The sequence below is a fragment of the Oncorhynchus masou genome, unplaced genomic scaffold (assembly GCF_036934945.1).
Source record: "Oncorhynchus masou masou isolate Uvic2021 unplaced genomic scaffold, UVic_Omas_1.1 unplaced_scaffold_4466, whole genome shotgun sequence".
Taxonomy (NCBI): Eukaryota; Metazoa; Chordata; class Actinopteri; order Salmoniformes; family Salmonidae; genus Oncorhynchus; species Oncorhynchus masou.
Window position 1 is genome coordinate 1 of NW_027010860.1, and position 22,029 is coordinate 22,029.

The 22,029-nt window shown below is 39.6% G+C and overlaps 1 protein-coding gene and 1 pseudogene across 1 annotated transcript; one reads left to right on the plus strand and one right to left on the minus strand.

Annotated features, from left to right (window-relative positions):
- Positions 1-8: 8 nt before the first annotated feature.
- On the minus strand, positions 9-3,358 carry LOC135535129 (ADP-ribosylhydrolase ARH1-like; annotated as a pseudogene).
- A 672-nt stretch (positions 3,359-4,030) lies between these two features.
- On the plus strand, positions 4,031-16,841 carry LOC135535130 (rho GTPase-activating protein 15-like; the record flags this gene model as incomplete). The annotated part of the gene is made up of 5 exons (XM_064961850.1): positions 4,031-4,089; positions 5,165-5,339; positions 8,426-8,485; positions 8,767-8,916; positions 16,752-16,841. Coding segments are annotated over exons 2-5 (390 nt in total), but the record flags the coding sequence as incomplete, so codon positions are not given.
- Between the last annotated feature and the right edge of the window lie 5,188 nt (positions 16,842-22,029).

The window sequence follows — 22,029 nt, forward strand, 5'->3', positions numbered from 1 at the left end:
CACCAGGCAGCAGCGATCGCAGACGTGGAGTTGCTGTTCCCACCGTGGAAGAAGCCGTGATTGGCCAAGTCCACCCAGGAGTCGCTTGCCTTTAGGAGGGCGTCTTAAGCTATCATGGGAGCATTGTGCCCACTGGCACCACATACCTCCTGGAAGCTAACCTCCCTATAGAAACACTACCTGTCCTTCACTCTGTCAGCGCTCTGGGAACTGGGGTTTGCTCTTCCCATTCTGTATGCCTCTCTTTTCCAAATAGGCTCTCCACTGAGTCCCAAAGTAGTCCCTGGTAGTTAGAACATGTTGTGTAAACAAACGGGACAATCTCATGGGAATATGTCACATTAGGCCTGTGGGGTGGTGGTGGGTCAGACGCCCACCCTCCACACTGACTGCTGTCAGCCTGTGCTCCTACTCAAGTGCAGGCCAATACACATGGCCCTCACAGCTGCCCCACACCCTCCACCCTTCCTGCAGAAGGAATCTTAATGCCCCTCTCAGTTCTCAATATGCGCCTGGCAACGCTGTCAATACAGAGGAGAGAGAGGGAGTATAATTCTTGCATTGAAGGGAGATCAACATGTTTGTTTAAGTGTGCCGTGCCCCAGCGGCAGAAGCATTGACACTCCTTTGGGTGTCCTGTTTAACATTGTGACAACAAGACATGACACACAACAGAAAAATACAGTGCATTTATGACTCTCTACAGTGCATTTATGACTCTCTACAGTGCATTTATGACTCTCTACAGTGCATTTATGACTCTCTACAGTGCATTTATGACTCTCTACAGTGCATTTATGACTCTCTACAGTGCATTTATGACTCTCTACAGTGCATTTATGACTCTCTACAGTGCATTTATGACTCTCTACAGTGCATTTATGACTCTCTACAGGGCATTTATGACTCTCTACAGTGCATTTATGACTCTCTACAGGGCCTTCGGAAGGTAGTCAGACCCCTTGACTTTTTCCACATTTTATTAGGTTACAGCCTTCTCCTAAAATTGATTCAATTGTTTTTTCCCCCTTATCAATCTACATAAAATACCCCATAATGACAAAGCAAAAATATTTTTTGACATTTTAGCAAATATGTTAAAAATAAAAAACAGAAATATCACATTTACATAAGTATTCACACCCTTTACTCAGTACTTTGTTGAAGCACCTTTAGCAGCGATTACAGCCTTGAGTCTTCTTGGGTATGATGCTACAAGCTTGGCACACCTGTATTTGGGGAGTTTGTCTAATCCTTCTCTGCACATCCTTTCAAGCTCCGTCAGGTTGGATGGTGAGCATTGCTGCACAGCTATTTTCAGGTCTCTCCAAAGATGTTCGAGTGGGTTCAAGTCCGGACTCTGACTGGGTCATTCAAGGATATTCAGAGACTGGTCCTGAAGCCCCTCCTGCGTTGTCTTGGCTGTGTGCTTAGTTTCATTGTCCTGTTGGAAGGTGAACCTTCACCCCAGTCTGAGGTCCTGAGTGCTCTGGAGCAGGTTTTCATCAAGGATTTCTGTACTTTGCTCTGTTCATCTTTGCCTCATTCCTGACTCAGTCTCCCAGTCCCTGCTGCTGAAAAAACATCCCCACAGCATGATGCTTCCACCACCATTCTTCACACTAGGGATGGTGCCAGGTTTCCTCCAGACGTTATCCTGGCATTTAGGCCAAAGAGTTCTGGTTTCATCAGACCAGATAATCTTGTTTCTTATGGTCTGGAGTCTTTAGGTGCCTTTTGGAAAACTCCAAGTGGGCTGTCAGCCTTTTATTGAGGAGTGGTTTCTGTCTGGCCACTCTACCATAAAGGCCTGATTGGTAGAGTGCTGCAGAGATGGTGTCCGTCTGGAAGTTTCTCCCATCTCCACAGAGGAACTCCAGAGCTCTGTCAGAGTGAACATCGGGTTCTTGGTCACCTCCCTGACCAAAGCCCTTCCCCCAATTGCTCAGTTTGGCTGGGCAGCCAGCTCTCGGGAGAGTCTTGGTGGTTCCAAACTTCTTCCATTTAAGAATGATGGAGGCCACTGCTGCACACATTTTTTGGTACTCTTCCCCAGATCTGTGCCTCGACACAATCATGTCTTGAGCTCAACAGACATTCCTTCGACCTCATGGCTTGGTTTTTGCTCTGACATGCACTGTCAACTGTGGGACCTTATATAGACAGGTGTGCCTTTCCAAATCATATCCAATCAATTGAATTTACCACAGGTGGACTCCAATCAATTTGAGGAAACATCTCAAGGATGATCAATGGAAACAGGATGCACCTGAGCTCAATTTCCTGTGTCTCATAGCAAAGGGTCTGAATACTTATATAAATAGGTTATTTCTATTTTTCAAAAAAAAAATGTTTTTGCTTTGTCTTTATTGGGTATTGTGTTTAGATTGCTGAGGATTTATATTGATTTAATCAATTTTAGAAAAAGGCTGTAACGTAACAAAATGTGGAAAAAGTCGAGTGGTTGGAATATTTTCTGAATGCACTGAACCTGCTGCTCTTCCATCCATGTCTTCCATGTTTACAATTTACTTCTCCACTCGATACAGCACAGGGAAGAATGCCCTCTCCCTCTCCACCACCTTGACCAGGACTTCAGCTGTAGTCAAGTGCATGACAGTGTCATCACTTATCGGGAACTCTTTGGCATTCAGCTTCTCTAGACTTCCTCATGGATGAGCGCTCCATCATTCTCAAATGTCTCCTGCTCCACTCAGCACCTCTGTTCCCGGGGAGCCTCCTCTGAAATGTTGTGATCTGGTTGGAATGACGGTTGTAGTGGTGGTGGTGGTGTTTAATTACTTCTGTTAAAGATTGCATTAGATGGTTGACTAAATGAATGTTGCTTTGGATGGAGAAAAAGAATACATATACATTTAAAATGAAGAAAAAACTTCACAATACCTTTTAGGCTGTTAAAATGAGATAAGGATACACTGCCCCATATGTGAGTCACTGAACCATTCATGGGCAATTAGGGAGACACAACCTTACAGGATGTTAAGGTATGAATGTCTTGTGTAGAATTGCAGAACACACAATACAAGTGGAGCTCGTGCTGTCAATGGCTCCCTTGGACTGTTGGTGGATCTCAGAGACTTATGTAGGTGGAGCGTTTGTTCCCTTCATGTGATTCTATACCTTAGATTTTGCCTTCTCAGTCTCCACTGTTTCTCAGCTCCATACAAGGCAACAAGGCTTTCACATGAGTTATGACAAACACTTCCTGTATTGAAGGCCAATGGGATTGCGATTCTGAAATTGCATTTGCCCCATCTGCTGGAGGTAAATGGGAAATTCATTGCTCTTTGACGATGGTACACTTTACTCACGGTCTATTGCCCACTCTATATGCCATATAAAACCTTTACAGGTTGTTGTGCTAACACTGAACCAAGGATGGTACCCATAAAACACCACAGTTTGAGTTGTTCAGTAAAAATAGCTAGTTTTTGTTCATTAAAAAGTCTCTCAGGGTTGAATCACCCAGACCACAAGAAAACCCCAATGACGTCATTTCCTGATTCAACCAATTTCATCAACAAACAATTGTTTTGGGGCCCAGTAACTCTTTTGATAGTGTTACCAAGCTATTTTACATATTTTGGTAAAAATCTTGATGTAAAGTATAAACCATTCATATTGTGTATGGAAGAATGCTGCTCCCTTTGCGAAAAACAATCTGTAATAGATCACTGGAACCAAATGGAATTTAAATTAAGACAATATTAACTGTAGTGAAACTCAGACATGTACCATTATCTTTCAAATTGCACTTTTGGCAAGGGATATGTTTTGGAACAAGCTGTTACTAAAAACATGCTGAAAAACCTACCCGTACACCAACACTCTGATCTACCTTGTTCTCAGATTGTGTGATGGACTGATCTCACATCTACGCCTGTTATCAATGTCTATTCAGCTCTGAAGTTGAAGTTTCAGTCAGACTAATTCTGTGCAAGTGACATCTTTCAGGAAGTGGGGACCCGGGCCTGCGACGCGTAACACACGTTCACATCAACTGTGGAGCAGTAGTGAAAGACATGGTGGTTTGACTACACCATGTGATGAAACCTACTTCCTCTAAATGTAAAACTTGCACTCTTTCTCTTTATCTCTTTTCTTTTTGTGATCTGAGGCTGATTGATTTGATAGAAAGATGGGACGAGGTAAGAAAGACAGAATTCTAGTGTGTGGATGGAGTGGTTTTGAAAAATGAAGGATGCTGTCATTTTTGTTGAATCATTCTTAAAAGTTTTGGGAGTTTTAGTGGGGGGGGTCATTGGTGACTTATAGAGATGTAACGCCTAGGCAATGGCATCAGGTGCCCGGGCACTTACTTACTATATGCAGTTAGTCGGTGGAAAGTTGTTGATACGTGTGTTATTCTTGAGTATTATAGTCCTGAATGGTTATAACATAGTAGATGGTGTTCTACATGTAGTTAAAACAGGATAGAAGTAGAATTGGTGGTTGAAAATGTTTGAATTTCACCAAAATGTAAATTTTTTGTTCTTTTCTTTTCTGAAGTTTAGGATTTTTCTAACTTGTTAAACTCACAATCTACAAATCTGTGATATCAATACAACTGCATCCACTATACTGACTTTCAATTGGCATTTCTGCACTGTACGTCTTTACAACATAAGCCAAATTTCACAATTTGTATTACCATGGTCATGTTTACACAATTGTTTGTGTTGTAATCAACGATGCGGAGAGATGTTAGGGTCTATGCAAACCATCAGAATACACAGCTGTTGACGTCTTAATCTGTTCACTTATTTTGGGTGTGGAGGTTGAGATTTGCTTCCTGTTGTGAGACACTGTGCAATGTCTCAAAAAAAACGCACATTAGGTTAAAACCCAACACTGAACTACTATGTGACCTTGCTGGATGAGCCTTGTTATTTAGATCGAATTCTACTTTTTTCAGTGGGTAGATTGTTTATTATTAGCAAGAATCCCAAACTTGAGCAGACAATGAGACAACCACTACGGAAAGAAAGGCTAAAGTCCTCAAGCTTAGATTACGCTTCTCGCCGTGTCTGCCCTTAAATGTTTGTAAAAACAGCGCTTTAAAAGCCTTCTGTGAAGCATCTTACATCCATTGACTCATTAGAAATCTGAACATCCCACTTGTGTTTCTCCTCCTTTTGACCAGAATCACCAATCTTCAGAGCGTAGGGAATCAGCCGCCTCTGATTCTCCCCCACCAGGTGACCGGAGCGGCACCAGGAACGGTCCAGATGCGTATCAAGACCTCTCAGATCAGCGGGGATCGCCTGAGTCAAACCAAGTCCATGGTCCTGCAGGACCCTGACTTGCCTCCCAGACCTGTAAGTATAGGACATGAGCACAAAGAGATGCATACACACAAACACACACACACACACACACACACACACACACACACACACACACACACTGACACACATTGACACACACACACACAGACACACACACACACACACACACACACACACACACACACACACACACACACACACACACACACACACACACACACACACACACACACACACACATTGACACACACACACACACACACACACACACACACTGCTCTCTTATTATACAATGTTAAAGCAGATTTGAATCTGCTTATTGAATGTTGTTTGTCATTTGGTGAACTGTGTTTACATAAATTCCAGTAATTATGATTATAGCATTTATAAACCGTTGTATCACATTAGGTGATTATCATTTGCTTAATTGCGCTGATCTCTGTTTGACTGAGCACTTCCCTGTGGGAAAATCAGGGTAAAGATAAAACAGATGATGCATTTACAAAATGAGCAATCTGATGCAGCATATTTGCAATAATGTAGCTACCATGTTGACATTGAACTGGACATAACCCCAACCATTTCATCTTTCTCGTAAGTGGCTACGTGGTCAGTTGACACCTCCATTTAGCATAGTGGTTCACGACCGTATCATAGTGGTTCACAACCGTATCATAGTGGTTCACAATGTATCCGTTATCATAGTGGTTCACTGTATCATAGTGGTTCATGACGTATCATAGTGGTTCATGACTGTATCATAGTGGTTCATGACTGTATCATAGTTCACGACCATAGTGGTAACATAGTGGTTCATGACTGTATCATAGTGGTTCATGACTGTATCATAGTGGTTCATGACTGTATCATAGTGGTTCACGACTGTATCATAGTGGTTCATGACTTTATCATAGTGGTCCACGACCGTATCATAGTGGTCCACAACCGTATCATAGTGGTTCACGACCGTATCATAGTGGTCCACGACCGTATCATAGTGGTTCACGACTGTATCGTTGTGGTTCACGACTCTATCATAGTGGTCCATGACCGTATCATAGTGGTTCATGACCGTATCATAGTGGTTCACGACCATACATCTGTCTATGTATTGGCTGGAGTAATACAGCTGCACATTTACTTTAAAACAGGCCATAGTAACCTTCAGTCAGTCTCAGTGTCTAACATGTATTATAAACCTTCATAGAGTTTATTAATAATTGACAGCAACCTGAATTACTCTGATGATCACAGCCGTGAGGCCACGTCTTCATGGTTTGTTGTGTTGCTTGTTTGCTAATTATGCAGAAGATACTTGTTTGGGAGACGCCTCATACTGCAATAACACAGTTTGTCCAGAGGGCAGAGTAGAGGTACAAAGGCTACTGGAGGTAATGAACCAGATCTTATGGACTACAAACATATTCACTAACATCTCCCAACAAACAAAAAGCTGCGAACACAGAACGTTACAGCGTTGCCCTAACATTACATCAGTGTTCCAGTGTTCTAGTGTAGAATGTTGTTGTGATTACAGCTGTCCTAGTTTTCATTACATTCATTACACAGATGATCACATGTAGCAAACATAAAAATTAACACTGTTTGTTACTATCATGTATTAGTGTGTGTTTCTAGAGAGCAGGGTAATTGTTTCTTGACCTCCTCCAATGTATTGCCATACGTGTTAAACCCTAGCTGAACCGTATCCTGCTCCACCCTCCAACACTGTGATTAATGAGAGATTATGAACTGGGTGGTTCCAGCCCTGAATGATAATTGGCTGACAGGTCTATCAGACCGTATACCACGGGAATGACAAAAGTTATTTTTACTGCTCTAATTACATTGGTAACCGGTTTATAATAGCAATAAGGCACCTCGGGGATTTGTCGAATATGGCCTATATACCACAGCTAAGGGCTGTATCCAGACACTCGTGTTGCGTTGTGCTTAAGAACAGCCATGGTATATTGGCCATATGCCACACACCCTCAGGCCTTATTGCTTAAATATAACAACCCAAATGAGCTGGACCCCGTTGTAGTGAATAAAGGACTCACTAGGGGTTTGGACTGCGAGGGTAGGCCTATCCTTGTTGGAATTCCTATAAGACAGGCATTTGACCAGTAGAGGGCAGCACAGTGCTGAAGGATAAAAACTGAATACCAAACGGTACATACTGTGTTTCTATAGCAACCCGGGACACTGGTTCAACTGTGTATACGCTCAACCTTTTCTGATCGACCTTTACTGCAACTACAAATATTACTACTACTACTACTTTACTACAGGGTTTAACACATCTCTCATGAATCAATAACCGTGCTGTATTCATGTCCATGTTTTGTCTTTTGCAATGAGTGTTTCCGTTGCTGTTATAATGACGTGAACTATCATGGTCTGATTGTGATTAGCACTGGGTTGTGTGAGTTGTTTATCTGTTGTCGCAGTGTGAGGTCTCATGTCATCAACCACACTGCGTTCCCACACACTACTGTCAGACACTCTATAGGCATTTATGATATAGACTTTAAATAGTTTAACGCAGTGATGAGACATTCACATGTGTCACCATACTCTTTTTGGTATTATATTGCATCATCTTTAAAGCTGTTAAATACAGACATGGACTCTTCACACAAGCTGCATTGTTTAATTTTCATTTTACCAGTGTAGGGTAGCCTAGTGGTTAGAGCATTGGACTAGTAACCAAAGGTTGCAAGTTCATATCCCTGAGCTGACAAGGTACAAATCTGTCGTTCTGCCCCTGAACAGGCAGTTAACCCACTGTTCCTAGGCTGTCATTGAAAATAAGAATTTGTTCATTAACTGACTTGCCTAGTAAAATAAAAAAACAGCTAAGACAATGAGGCCTCAATCAAGCAACAGTTGTGATTTTTTCTACCTTTATTTAACTAGGCAAGTCAGTTAAGAACAAATTCTTATTTTCAATGACGGCCTAGGAACAGTGGGTTAACTGCCTGTTCAGTGGCTGAACAACAGATTTGTACCTTGTCAGCTAAGGGATTTGAACATGAAACCTTTCGGTTATTAGTCCAACGCTCTAACCACTAGGCTACCCATCACTGTTTTCTCTGTTTTTGTTTCTGTAGATCTCTCGCCACCGGAGGAACCAGTCTCAGCATAACGTTGGTGGAGCCGTAGATACTCCTGTGAGTATGACAGGCCACCATAAAGAACTGGCAGGATGGGCAGAAATCAGTTTGGGTTATTATACTCTGTTACTATATGGCTGTTATTAGCTATTATACTACACTAAATATTGTTCACTATAAATATGTTTCTGCACTTTTCATTCAGCTGGCCTATTTTACTTTAAAAAAAGGTATATTTATTTGGTTGATACTGATAAAATAGAATGTGTCTGATTGGAATATTTATGTGACATTGATTGATAATATCTCTTCAAGGATAAATGTTACATGTATTTCAGATTGTTTTGAATGGTGAATATTTGAATAAAGCCAAAATATACGAAGGAGGCAAAAAACTGAGGAAGAATTGGACTTCAACTTGGGTAGTCCTGGACACGGATAAACTTCTGTTTTATAAAGACAGCAAGCAAGAAGCCCTGACAAATTTGGTAGGATTTTGCAAGATCCTCACACCCTTACTCATACTCATCTCTCTCTCGCTACTACCTCACTCTCTCTCGCTTCTACCTCTCTCTCCCGCTCCTACCTCTCTCTCTCTCTCTCTATCTCTCTCTCTTTTTTTTTCTCTTACTCTCTTACTCTTTCTCTCTCTTACACAAACACAGTAAAGTACAAAGTGATGGTTCAGTAAAGTACAAAGTGATGGTTCAGTAAACTACAAGTGATGGTTCAGTAAAGTACAAAGTGATTTTTTATTTTATTTATTTCACCTTTATTTAACCAGATAGGCCAGTTGAGAACAAGTTCTCATTTACAACTGCAACCTGGATAAAGCAAAGCAGTGCGACACAAACAACAACACAGAGTCATACATGGAATAACCAAACATACAGTCAATAACACAATAGAAAAAAGTCTATATGCAGTGTGTGCTAATGAGGTAAGATAAGGGAGGTAAGGCAATAAATAGGCCATAGTGGCGAAATAATTACAATTATAATAATTACAAGAGATACTGGGGTGCAAAGAAGAATAAAAAAAACAGTATGGGGATGAGGTAGTTATATGGGCTATTTACAGATGGGCTATGGTTCAGTAAAGAAAGTAAAGTAAAAAGTGATGGTTCAGTAAATTACAAAGTGATGGTTCAGTAAAGTAAACAGTGACGACATTAGGTTGTGTTATAACCATCTGAATACGAGGGTCAATGTTCAATTACAGCCACAAATCAGCTTTCTAAGGGATTGCCAATAAGCATCATGAGTACCAATCCAATGTTGAGTGAACATTTTAATTTTCTTTTAATTGTTTTATATCTTACTTTAGCTTTGTTCCCATGGCATAGAATTCACCCAATGAAAATGCAATGAGCAACTGTTTATCCCCTTGTGAAGAGGAATGGATATAGTGTGTGTGTGTGTGTGTGTGTGTGTGTGTGTGTGTGTGTGTGTGTGTGTGTGTGTGTGTGTGTGTGTGTGTGTGTGTGTGTGTGTGTGTGTGTGTGTGTGTGTGTGTGTGTGTGTGTGTGTGTGTGTGTGTGTGTGTGTGTACATATACAGCACATGCATGTATATCTGTGTCTGTCTATGTGTGTAGTATGTGACTTTAGGAGAGAGAGAGGTAAGAGAGAGAGAAAGAAATAGAGAGGAGCGAGGGAGAGAGGAGAGAGAGGTAGGAGCGGGAGGGAGGTAGGAGCGGGAGGGAGGTAGGAGCGAGAGAGAGAGAGAGGTAGGAGAGAGAGAGAGAGAGGTAGGAGCGAGAGAGAGAGATAGGAGCGAGAGAGAGAGAGAGAGAGATAGGAGCGAGAGAGAGGTAAGCGAGAGAGAGAGAGAGCGAGAGAGAGAGAGAGAGGGAGAGAGAGAGAGAGGTAGGAGTGAGAGAGAGAGAGGTAGGAGCGAGAGAGAGAGAGGTAGGAGCGAGAGAGAGAGAGAGGTAGGAGAGAGAGAGGTAAGTGAGAGAGAGAGGTAAGTGAGAGAGAGAGGTAAGCGAGAGAGAGAGGTAAGCGAGAGAGAGAGGTAAGCAAGAGAGAGAGAGGTAGGAGCGAGAGAGAGAGAGAGGTAGGAGCGAGAGAGAGAGAGGTAGGAGCGATAGAGAGAGGTAGGAGAGAGAGAGAGAGCGAGAGAGAGAGAGGGCGTGGGTGGTGGGATTCTAAAATGAGCTTGCCATGCTTTTTGATGAAGCTCAGAGGACTTAATCAAAGCCCTCTCTATTACTGAGCCCCACCAGGGCAACGGTCTGTCAGACTCTCCCTGTCCAATAGTTCATTATGGGCAAGAGAGGCATTTCCACATACAGTATATTGACATATCTCACCCTTTTCCGATGAAAAACTGAAATAGTGGTTACAGTGGAGGGCTGGGTGGTGTTATGAAGAAGTACAATTTTGTAATTTGTTAGTCTTTGTTTTAGAGTAGAATAAACAGTTTGTTAATGTCTTGTGTTATCATTTGGTCGCTGTCGACAGTATTTAGGTTTGGGTTCTGAATATACACGATGTCATCATCATCATACAAACTCAGGATATGATCTCACCTGCAGCGTGTACATAGTTCTGTAAGAAGAGTTATTTATTGAGTAGAAACTAGAACGCTCAAATCATCCAACTAAAACAAATGTAGTTTTCTATGACTGAGGTAGGTACTGGAAGTCAATTATCACCTGATTTGTCCAATACTGTACCTGTTAGCCATGATAGTTAATTGAGTCTTCAGGGTTCAGTCTATTCGATGCTGATCATGAGGGATCTCAGTGAGCATCTTCCATTGGTCTAAAATGGCTTGGTTTCTGTTGGTTGTGACAATGTACTGCAGTACTATATTGTAATACTATTGCAGAATGTTCTTATTGTCTTAATTTGATTTCACCAGTTTTTAGATTGTTTAAACTTGCTGAGACCACGACAGGGAATTATATCTAAATGAGTTTCCATACCTTTTACACTGATTCTTATTTGAAAAACAACATACATACATATATATATATATATATATATATATATATTCTAAATTACATTCTCTGCCTGAAAATGATACCATTCCTATTTTGATACATTTACACACGGCTTCTTTAATTCCATAGAGGATATCAATAAGACACTAAAGGTTGGAATGAGATGGTAATTTTCCATGAAGGAAAGTGGTGCTTTTTAACTCTTTACAGTTATTATTGTGGTAGTGGAAGAAGTTTTAAAATGTTTTACTTTAGCCAAGAAGTTAAATAGAGTCAAAATTAAATTTAGTAAAATAATTTCTCTGTTTACTTTGATAGACTACACTATCAACCTTATTACTTTGGATTGTGGGGCAGTTAGATCACATAATTTATCACAAATAACTCTACCCAGACTAGCATACTACACTTTTATTCAGTCTCCTACTACAATACCACAGTATACTGTATGACAACTGTAGTAATAGAATACAGAAGATAGAGGCATTGTTGAAGTTTAAAATTAAAATAAAAAATGTTATTTCATCCCAAGCGTTTCTCCCTTACTTCAACTGTACATTAATTTCTTAATCGAAGGATACAGCTGTTAAAAGAAAGTTGTGACTGGAAAGATAAATAAATAGGACAGGTGAAAATATGGATAGATAAATAAATAGGACAGGTGTATAAATGGATAGATAAAGACGGATAGATAAATAAATAGGACAGGTGTCAATGGATAGATAAAGACGGATAGATAAATAAATAGGACAGGTAAAAATGGATAGATAAAGACGGATAGATAAATAAATAAGACAGGTGAATAAATGGATAGATAAATAAATAGGACAGGTGAAAATGGATAGATAAAGACAGATAGATAAATAAATAGGACAGGTGATATAAATGGATAAATAAATAAATAGGACATGTGAATAAATGGATAGATAAATAAATAGGACAGGTGAATAAATGGATAGATAAATAAATAGGACAGGTGTATAAATGGATAGATAAATAAATAGGACAGGTGAATAAATGGATAATAAAGAAATAGGACATGTGAATAAATGGATAGATAAAGACAGATAGATAAATAAATAGGACAGGTGAATAAATGGATAGATAAATAAATAGGACAGATTAATAAATGGATAGATAAATAATAGGACAGATAAATAAACGGATAGATAAATAAATAGGACAAGTGAATAAATGGATAGATAAAGAAATAGGACAGGTAAATAAATGGATAGATAAATAAATAGGACATGTAAATAAATGGATAGATAAAGACGGATAGATAAATAAATAGGACAGGTGAATAAATGGATAGATAAATAAATAGGACAGATTAATAAATGGATAGATAAATAAATAGGACAGATGAATAAATGGATAGATAAATAATAGGACAGATGAATAAATGGATAGATAAATAATAGGACAGATGAATAAATGGATAGATAAAGACGGATAGATAAATAAATAGGACAGATGAATAAATGGATAGATAAATAATAGGACAGATGAATAAATGGATAGATAAATAATAGGACATGAATAAATGAATAGATAAATAAATAGGACAGATAAATAAATGAATAGATAAATAATAGGACAGATGAATAAATGCATAGATAAATAAATAGGAAAGATGGATAAATGCATAGATAAATAATAGGACAGATGAATAAATGGATAGATAAATAAATAGGACAGATGAATAAATGGATAGACAAATAATAGGACAGATGAATAAATGGATAGATAAATGAATAGGACAGATGAATAAATGGAAAGATAAATAAATAGGACAGGTGAATAAATGGATAGATAAATGAATAGGACAGATGAATAAATGGAAAGATAAATAAATAGGACAGGTGAATAAATGGATAGATAAATAAATAGGACAGGTGAATAAATGGATAGATAAAGATGGATAGATAAATAATAGGACAGATGAATAAATGGATAGACAAATAATAGGACAGATGAATAAATGGATAGATAAATGAATAGGACAGATGAATAAATGGAAAGATAAATAAATAGGACAGATGAATAAATGGATAGATAAATAAATAGGACAGGTGAATAAATGGATAGATAAAGATGGATAGATAAATAATAGGACAGATGAATAAATGGATAGATAAATAATAGGACAGATTAATAAATGGATAGATAAAGACGGATAGATAAATAAATAGGACAGATCAATAAATGGATAGATAAATAAATAGGACAGATTAATAAATGGATAGATAAAGACAGATAGATAAATAAATAGGACAGGTGAATAAATGGATAGATAAATAAATAGGACAGGTAAATAAATGGATAGATAAATAAATAGGACAGGTAAATAAATGGATAGATGAAGATGGATAGATAAAGACGGAAGAACAAATGGATGGAGAGATGAAGGATAAAACAAGGTTATGTTGGACTGAATGGTAAAGGATTGAATGTATGGTTGAAGGGGTGGATGGTGTGATGTTCTCTGATATTCAGATTTGAATAGAGGAGAAGTTGATCAAGGTGCCATAAACCTCCTACAGGATTGGTGGACGGGTCCCCAAGGGACTGTTGAGCTAACGTAGGCTAATGTGATTAGCATGAGGTTGTAAGTAACAAGAAACATTTCCTAGACATAGACCTATCTGATATTGGCATAAAGCTTAACTTATTGTTAATCTAACTGCACTGTCAATTTACAGTAGATATTACAGTAAATAATACCATGCTATTGTTTGAGGACAGTGCACAGTTATGAACTTTAAAATGTATGTGTAAAATGCACATTTGGGCAGTCTTGATTAAACATTTTGAACAGAAATGCAATGATTCATTTGATCAGTGTAAAATTTTGTACATACACTGCTGCCATCTGGTGTTCAAAATCTAAATTGCGCTTTGGCAGAAAGCTTAATACATTATGGCCTTTCTCTTAAATTTCAAAGATGCTGGTATTATCTTTTTACCAGATCTAATGTTATATAATTTTTACATTCATTTCACATTTCCACAAATCAAAGTGTTTTGAATGGTATCAAGAATATGTATATGATTGCTTCAGGTCCTGGAGCTACAGGCAGTTAGATTTGGGTATGTCATTTTAGGCAAACATTTACAAAGTGGGGCGGATCCTTCGTTGTTGAGAAAAAGTGGTTAAGGTAGCTGATTAGTATCAAAAGTCCCAATGTTTACTCATTGTCTCATGCTTAGAATCCCTACATTGTTATAATTTAGTTGTTCTGAAAAGTTCCACAGCAGTTAATTAAACTGTGGTAAAGTTAGCTAAACTCAGTTGATGTTGCTACTAAAATAGCTGTACCTCATGATTGGTAGTAGATATTTCTGTGGGTCATGTTCCCAATAAATGATATGACAACAGTCAGTGAAAGTGCAGGGCGCCAAATTCAAAACAACATAAATCTCATAATTAAAATTTCTCAAACATACTTGTATCTTATACCGTTTAAAGGTATTCTTGTTGTTAATCCCACCACAGTGGCCGATTTCAAATAGGATTTACAGAAAAGCACCACAAATGATTATGTTTGGTCACCACCAAGCCACAGAAAAACACAGTCATTTTCCCAGCCAAAGAGAGGAGTCACAAAAAGCACAAATAGAGATAAAATGAATCACTAACCTTTGATGATCTTCATCAGATGACACTCATAGGACTTCATGTTACACAATACATGTATGTTTTATTTATGTTTTGTTTGATAAAGTTCATATTTATATAAAAACATCTGAGTTGACATTACATTACGGAAAAAGTAAACCATACAATAATCTGAGATGGCGTCAGAACAATCAAGTCAAAATAGCCACCATGTTGTAGTCAACATAAACCATAAATTACATGCTAAATATTCCCTTACCTTTGATGATCTTCATCAGAATGCACTCATGGGAATCCCAGGTCCACAATAAATGCTTGATTTGTTCGATAATGTCCGTTTATTTATGTCCAATTAGCTACTTTTGTTAGCATGTTTGGTATACATATCCAAATGCTCAGTTCTGGTCAGCTTACGCTGACAAAAACTTCAAAAAGTTATATTGCAGGTCGAAGAAACATTTCAAAAAGTACAGAATCAATCATTAGGATGTTTTATTATCAATCTTCAATAAGGTTCCAACCGGAGTATTCCTTTGTGTCTTCAGGAGCCATGGAACGCAGGTCGCTATCATGTGAAATGCGTATGACCAAAAAATGGCTGACTGCCAGACACCTGATTCATCTCTGCTGTCATTCAGTCCCACAACACAGTAGAAGTCTCATTCAAATGTTCATAGATGGTTGACATCTAGTGGAAGCCTCTAGGGAAGTGCAACAGCATTAATATCTCAAGGGGATTTCAATGGCAACTGTGTTGAGTACATACCAACCTCAGATTTCTAACTTCCTGTTTTGATTTCTCCTCATGTTTTTGCCTGCCATATGAGTTCTGTTATACTCACAGGCATCATTCTCAAAACAGTTTTAGAAACGTCAGAGTGTTTTCTATCCCAAAACTAATAATAATATGCATATTAGCAACTGAGACTGAGGAGTTTACTTTGGGCACCTTATTAATCCAAGCCAATGGGACATCGCCCCCCAGCCATAAGTAATAATAGCAGAGAAGTATAGCAAGGTGTCATGCCCTCTAAATTTTGTCTACGTTGTTTGAAAAGTAGTCAAAACAGCAGCTGTTTTAAAAAAAGTTACAGAAAATGTTGATGCAGTCCCTGAAACAGCTGTACATTTGATTGGTACTAGATAATGATGTTGTTATTTCAGATTTGAATAGCAGAGAAGTAGAGGAAGTTTGTCAAAGTGGTGAAATTACAATATCTGATTTGTGTCAAAAGTTGCATTGTTGCATTTACAGTGAATGAAAGTTGTAAGTAATGATATCTCATTAATGTGAATGAAACATAAATACAAAGTGTTTTATAGTTTAAAAAGTATAAATAATATCCAAAAAGCTGAATGCAAGCACACTATTCCAGACCCGTCTGCACATTTTAAAGTTTGAATGGAATTTCTAGATTAAACGTTGTAAGAGGAGTAGCAAATAGAAGAAGCATGACAGAGATTTAAGTCAGGACATTTTCTTCTCAAGTGCCACCTAATACTAGAGAAAATGCAACACATGCACATTCTCATCTTACAGCATGATGACAAAAAAGTGCTAATAACAAACAGGAATCAGAAGATCTGTCTCTGCTCTTGGGCAGATTGCTTCTGTTTGTAATTAATCGTGATTCATAACAAATATCTGGCCAAGATAGTGATAGCTGTACCCTGTTTGAAAACATGCCTTTATCCCATTCATAACACAGCAGTGAAACGACTTATTACTAACCACCTCTTATCCCTCTGTAGAAACCTGGATGCAGTCCTGACGGGATGGATCTCTGTGGGGCTGTGGCTGAATGGACAACGGAGAAGTCCAGCCGGAAGAACGTGCTTCAGGTATGGACATTTGGTTAATGTGTGAAGAGGATCAGTAGTTTACAATAAGACTGAGCAGCCTGCAGATTGTCTGCTTTGGTTTTTGAGGATGGGATGTTATTGAGTGCGCTCGTTCCCTGATGATTCCTACAGATAATAGACTCAACTTCTTTAGACATTTGATACATTTTCATGAGTCTTTGAGTCAACCACTCATTTAAAAGACATTTGCATTTAGTCAGATTGCATTTGAAGGTGATGTCAGTCCAGCCGCCTTTTTACATCTCCTCAAAACAAATGGCCTTAGATTAGTAAATTAGACTTTAAAATGTCACAGCACTATCTTCTTATTGCCTTTTGAAGATGGTCTTTTGATAAAGGCTGGCGTAAAGCAAACTGATGATCGATTTATTGGCAGTGGCAGCATAAGTTTTCATGGTGGGAAAGCAGAGGGAAGAAATCTAATTGATTACGGGAGAAAAGGAAGAGCAGATTGCTTAAGATACTTCATCGCTGCTGCTCCTTTTCTGCTGCACAGTATTTCAGCCCCAGAATCCTAATGCGGTGAAGATTAAAATGGGGAATTACAGCAAAATCTTAAGTAATCCATGTGCTGACAACATTGTCAATCAACTCTAGGATTAAAGTTAAAATTAGCACAGTTACTGTTAATTTTGCACCAATCAAGACACTGATTTACAATTTAAGAAATACCTCACAAAGATGTACTGTCAGATGGGTAGATGCTAGAATATACATTTGTTTTTCACCTATGTCTCTGCTCCTGTATCTGTCACCCAGAGAGATTCCTATTTCTAAGATGTTCATAGACTATGACAACATAACTGCTCTTTTGAACCACGTAAGGCAAAGGAAGCAGTTTACGGACTTGATGAGTTGCTTTTATTCCATATGGTGATCTCAAAAGACCATTCACTTCATGTAGATTTGATATTGGAGTAATTTAATGTTCCTGCAAAGTACCCAGTGGTTGGCTACACAGACTTTAAACCTTGATTGGTGACATCAGGATATATTGCTTTCACTTCTGGGAAGTCCAAAGTATCAAATGCTAAATATTTAGATCGAATGTGCTTCCAAAGTCCAAATATGACAATGAGTCTCAGCTCAATGGATAAATATACACTGCTGAAAAAAAGAAAGGAACACTAAAAATAACACATCCTAGATCTGAATTAATGAAATATTATTATTAAATACATTTTTCTTTACATAGTTGAATGTACTGACAACAAAATCACATAAATGATCAATGGAAATCAAATGTATCAACCCATGGAGGTCTGGATTTGGAGTCACTCAAATTTGAAGGAAAAACAGCACTAGTAGCTGATCCAACTTTGATGTAATGTCCTAAAAATGAAGTCAAAATGAGACTAGTAGTGTAGCCTGTCAAATGTATGACCTCCCTACAACGCCTGGGCATGCTCCAGAGGCGGCGGATATCCCTGTGGAGGGATCCAGGATCTGGGATTGTGCACCACCGCCAACTCCTGACAGGTCTGTGGGTTCCACCATGCCAGGATGGAGCGAGACATGAGTATCCATGTGCTCAATTGGATTCAGGTCTGGGAATGGGCGGGCCAGTCCATAGCATCAATGCCTTTCTCTTGCAGGAACTGCTGACACACTCCAGCCACATGAGGTCTAGCATTGTCTTGCATTAGGAGGAACCCAGGGCCAAGCGCACCAGCATATGGTCTCACAAGGGGTCTGAGGATCTCATCTCGGTACCTAATGGCAGTCAGGCTACCTCTGGTGAGCACAAGGAGGGCTGTGCGGCCCCCCAAAGAAATGCCACCCCACACCATGACTGACCCACTGCCAAACCGGTCATGCTGGAGGATGTTGCAGGCAGCAGAACGTTCTCCACGGCGTCTCCAGACTCTGTCACGTCTGTCACATGTGCTCAGTGTGAACCTGCTTTCATCTGTGAGGAGCACAGGGCGCCAGTGGCAAATTTGCCAATCTTGGTGTTCTCTGGCAATTGCCAAACATCCTACAAGGTGTTGGGCAGTAAGCACAACCCCCACTTGTGGACGTCGGGCACTCATACCACCCTCATGGAGTCTGTTTCTGACCGTTTGAGCAGACACATGCACATTTGTGGCCTGCTGGAGGTCATTTTGCAGGGTTCTGGCAGTGCTCCTCCTGCTCCTCATTGCACAAAGGCAGAGGCAGCGGTCCTGCTGCTGGGTTGTTGCCCTCCTACAGCCTCCTCCACATCTCCTGATGTACTGGCCTGTCTCCTGGTAGCGCCTCCATGCTCTGGACACTATGCTGACAGACACAGCAAACATTCTTGCCACAGCTCGCAGTGATGTTCCATCCTGGATGAGCTGCACTACCTGAGCCACTTGTGTGGGTTGTAGACTCCGTCTCACACTACCACTAGAGTGAAAGCACCGCCAGCATTCAAAAGTGACCAAAACATCAGCCAGGAAGCTAGGAACTGAGAAGTGGTCTGTGGTCACCACCTGCACAACCACGCCTTTATTGGGGGTGTCTTGCTAATTGTCTATAATTTCCACCTGTTGTCTGTTCCATTTGCACAACAGCATGTGAAATTTATTGTCAATCAGTGTTGCTTCCTAAGTGGACAGTTTGATTTCACAGAAGTGTGATTGACTTGGAGTTACATTGTGTTGTTTAAGTGTTCCCTTTATTTTTTTGAGCAGTGTACATGAAGCATTCTTATCTTTCACCCAGCGCTCTGCTATCTGTCACTTTTATTCTCTCTGAACCACCCAGTAAGGAAGTGTCCTCCCTGGATAGTGTTGATATCCACAGGCTGCCCAGCCAAAGTTCACAGGGTCACGAACCTGAGAAATGTTGTGCCTCTCAGTCAGTCAGAGTTCCTTTCCTAAGACCTCAATGGCACCATCTGTCTTCCTCCGCAGTAGTGTTTCAGATCAGCGACATGACTGCCGGAAAACCTGTTCTTCCTAGAGGAAGTTATGGGTAAAATGATAGAGGAGAGCTGGAACGGATCCTTTAAGGCAGGGGTTCCCAAACGTTGTCACTCAGCCCCCCCCCCCCCTCCCCTTTCAGCATTGGGGAACATCTCGCCCCCAATGTCTATTTCTACGTCCACAAGCATTGTTCATGACACAATCTGTTCACACCCCTCTTGTGAGCAGAGAGAAATTCTACACATTTTTTCATCGATCAATCAATCAAATGTATTTATAAAGCCCTTTTTACATCAGCCGATGTCACAAAGTGCTATACAGAAACCCATCCTAAAACCTCAAACAGCGAGCAATGCAATGCAGGGTTTCAGAGAAAATGTTGCAGTATTTTAGCTAATTTTCTTGCAATTCTATAAATGTTCTATACATGTCTAATGTGTATTCATGTGATATTTGAGTAAATCAAACATTACAACCAAATATATGGGTTAAGAAACCATGCTGACATGGGCTAGTTGATCTGGACATGTCTGACAAGTTATAAATAGTCCCTTATGGTATGTAATGACTGATATGACAAGAGGAAAACACCTTGTGTATTGTACTTTTACAACTTTCAAAAGTAAGTTGAATGCCAGACTGAGTTCCTTCACAAACAAAAAAAAGGCTCCCCACAACTTGGGAACCACTTCCTCAAGGCAACGCCCGCCTGATATTTTCTTCTGTCTAAAGTTGAAAGTTTAGTGAATGTGTGATCAACTGAGGAAGTGGTTCAATAGAGGAATGGGCCAAAATACCAGCAACAGTGTGTGAAAACCTTGTGAAGACTTACAGAAAACGTTTGACCTCTGTCATTGCCAACAAAGGGTATATAACAAAGTATTGAGATAAACGTTTGTTATTGACCAAATACTTATTTTCCACCATAATTTGCAAATAAATTCATTAAAAATCCTACAATGTGATTTTCTGGATTTATTTTTCTCATTTTGTCTGTCATAGTTGAAGTGTAGCTATGATCAAAATTACAGGCCTCTCTCATCTTCTTAAGTGGGAGAACTTGCACAATTGGTGGCTGACTAAACACTTTTTTCACCCACTGTAGGTGTTCAGGTTATTTCTCTACCCAGTTTATTTATTGTTTTTCTTTATTTTTTCTTTATTATCTTTATCATTGTTGAAAGACAGTTGGTGGCACACAGGTCTTTCAGATTCCACAAGGAAAGGAAAGAGGATGGGAATGGAGGAGGGTGTTATTGAGGCCATTGTCATCCAAAGTATTTATTCAGCTGCAGGGTCCTTTTATACATGACAGATGTTCCCCAGCCTTCCCTTCACCTCCTCACTCATCAAAATCATCATCTGTGTTTATGAATAGATGGATATTGTTCTTCGTGATTCACTATTGCAATTCCAGGAGCTTTAGGAAGGAGGGACACTGGTTACTCCCCACTCCAGCTTAGTGACACACTGGCTAAATAACCCTCACATGGTCTCTACATATGAGATTTTTAAAATAATACCAAGGTTCCTGTCAGCATTATCACTAACACAGTGTTGACTGAAAAGTAACCTTGCAGAAACCTTGCAGAAACACAGAGAGGGGAGCTCTGATCTTTGTACTTGGACACCTGAGGGAGCCCCGTATCTCGCGTCACACACACTGAAAGAATGCCTACTGAAAGAACACAGTTCCAAACTGTTGTCAGTTCTTGTGACATCACATGAGGATAGACAAGAAGTACACATACCAGACTGCATTATGAGATCAGACTGCATTATGAGATCAGACTGCATTATGAGACCAGACTGCATTGAGACCAGACTGCATTGAGACCAGACTGCATTGAGATCAGACTGCATTATGAGATCAGACTGCATTATGAGATCAGACTGCATTATGAGATCAGACTGCATTATCAGATCAGACTGCATTATGAGATCAGACTGCATTATGAGACCAGACTGCATTATGAGACCAGACTGCATTATGAGACCAGACTGCATTATGAGACCAGACTGCATTATGAGACCAGACTGCATTATGAGATCAGACTGCATTATGAGATCAGACTGCATTATGAGATCAGACTGCATTATGAGACCAGACTGCATTATGAGATCAGACTGCATTATGAGACCAGACTGCATTATGAGATCAGACTGCAATATCAGATCAGACTGCATTATGAGACCAGACTGCATTATGAGATCAGACTGCAATATCGACCAGACTGCATTATGAGGACAGACTGGCATTATGAGACCAGACTGTG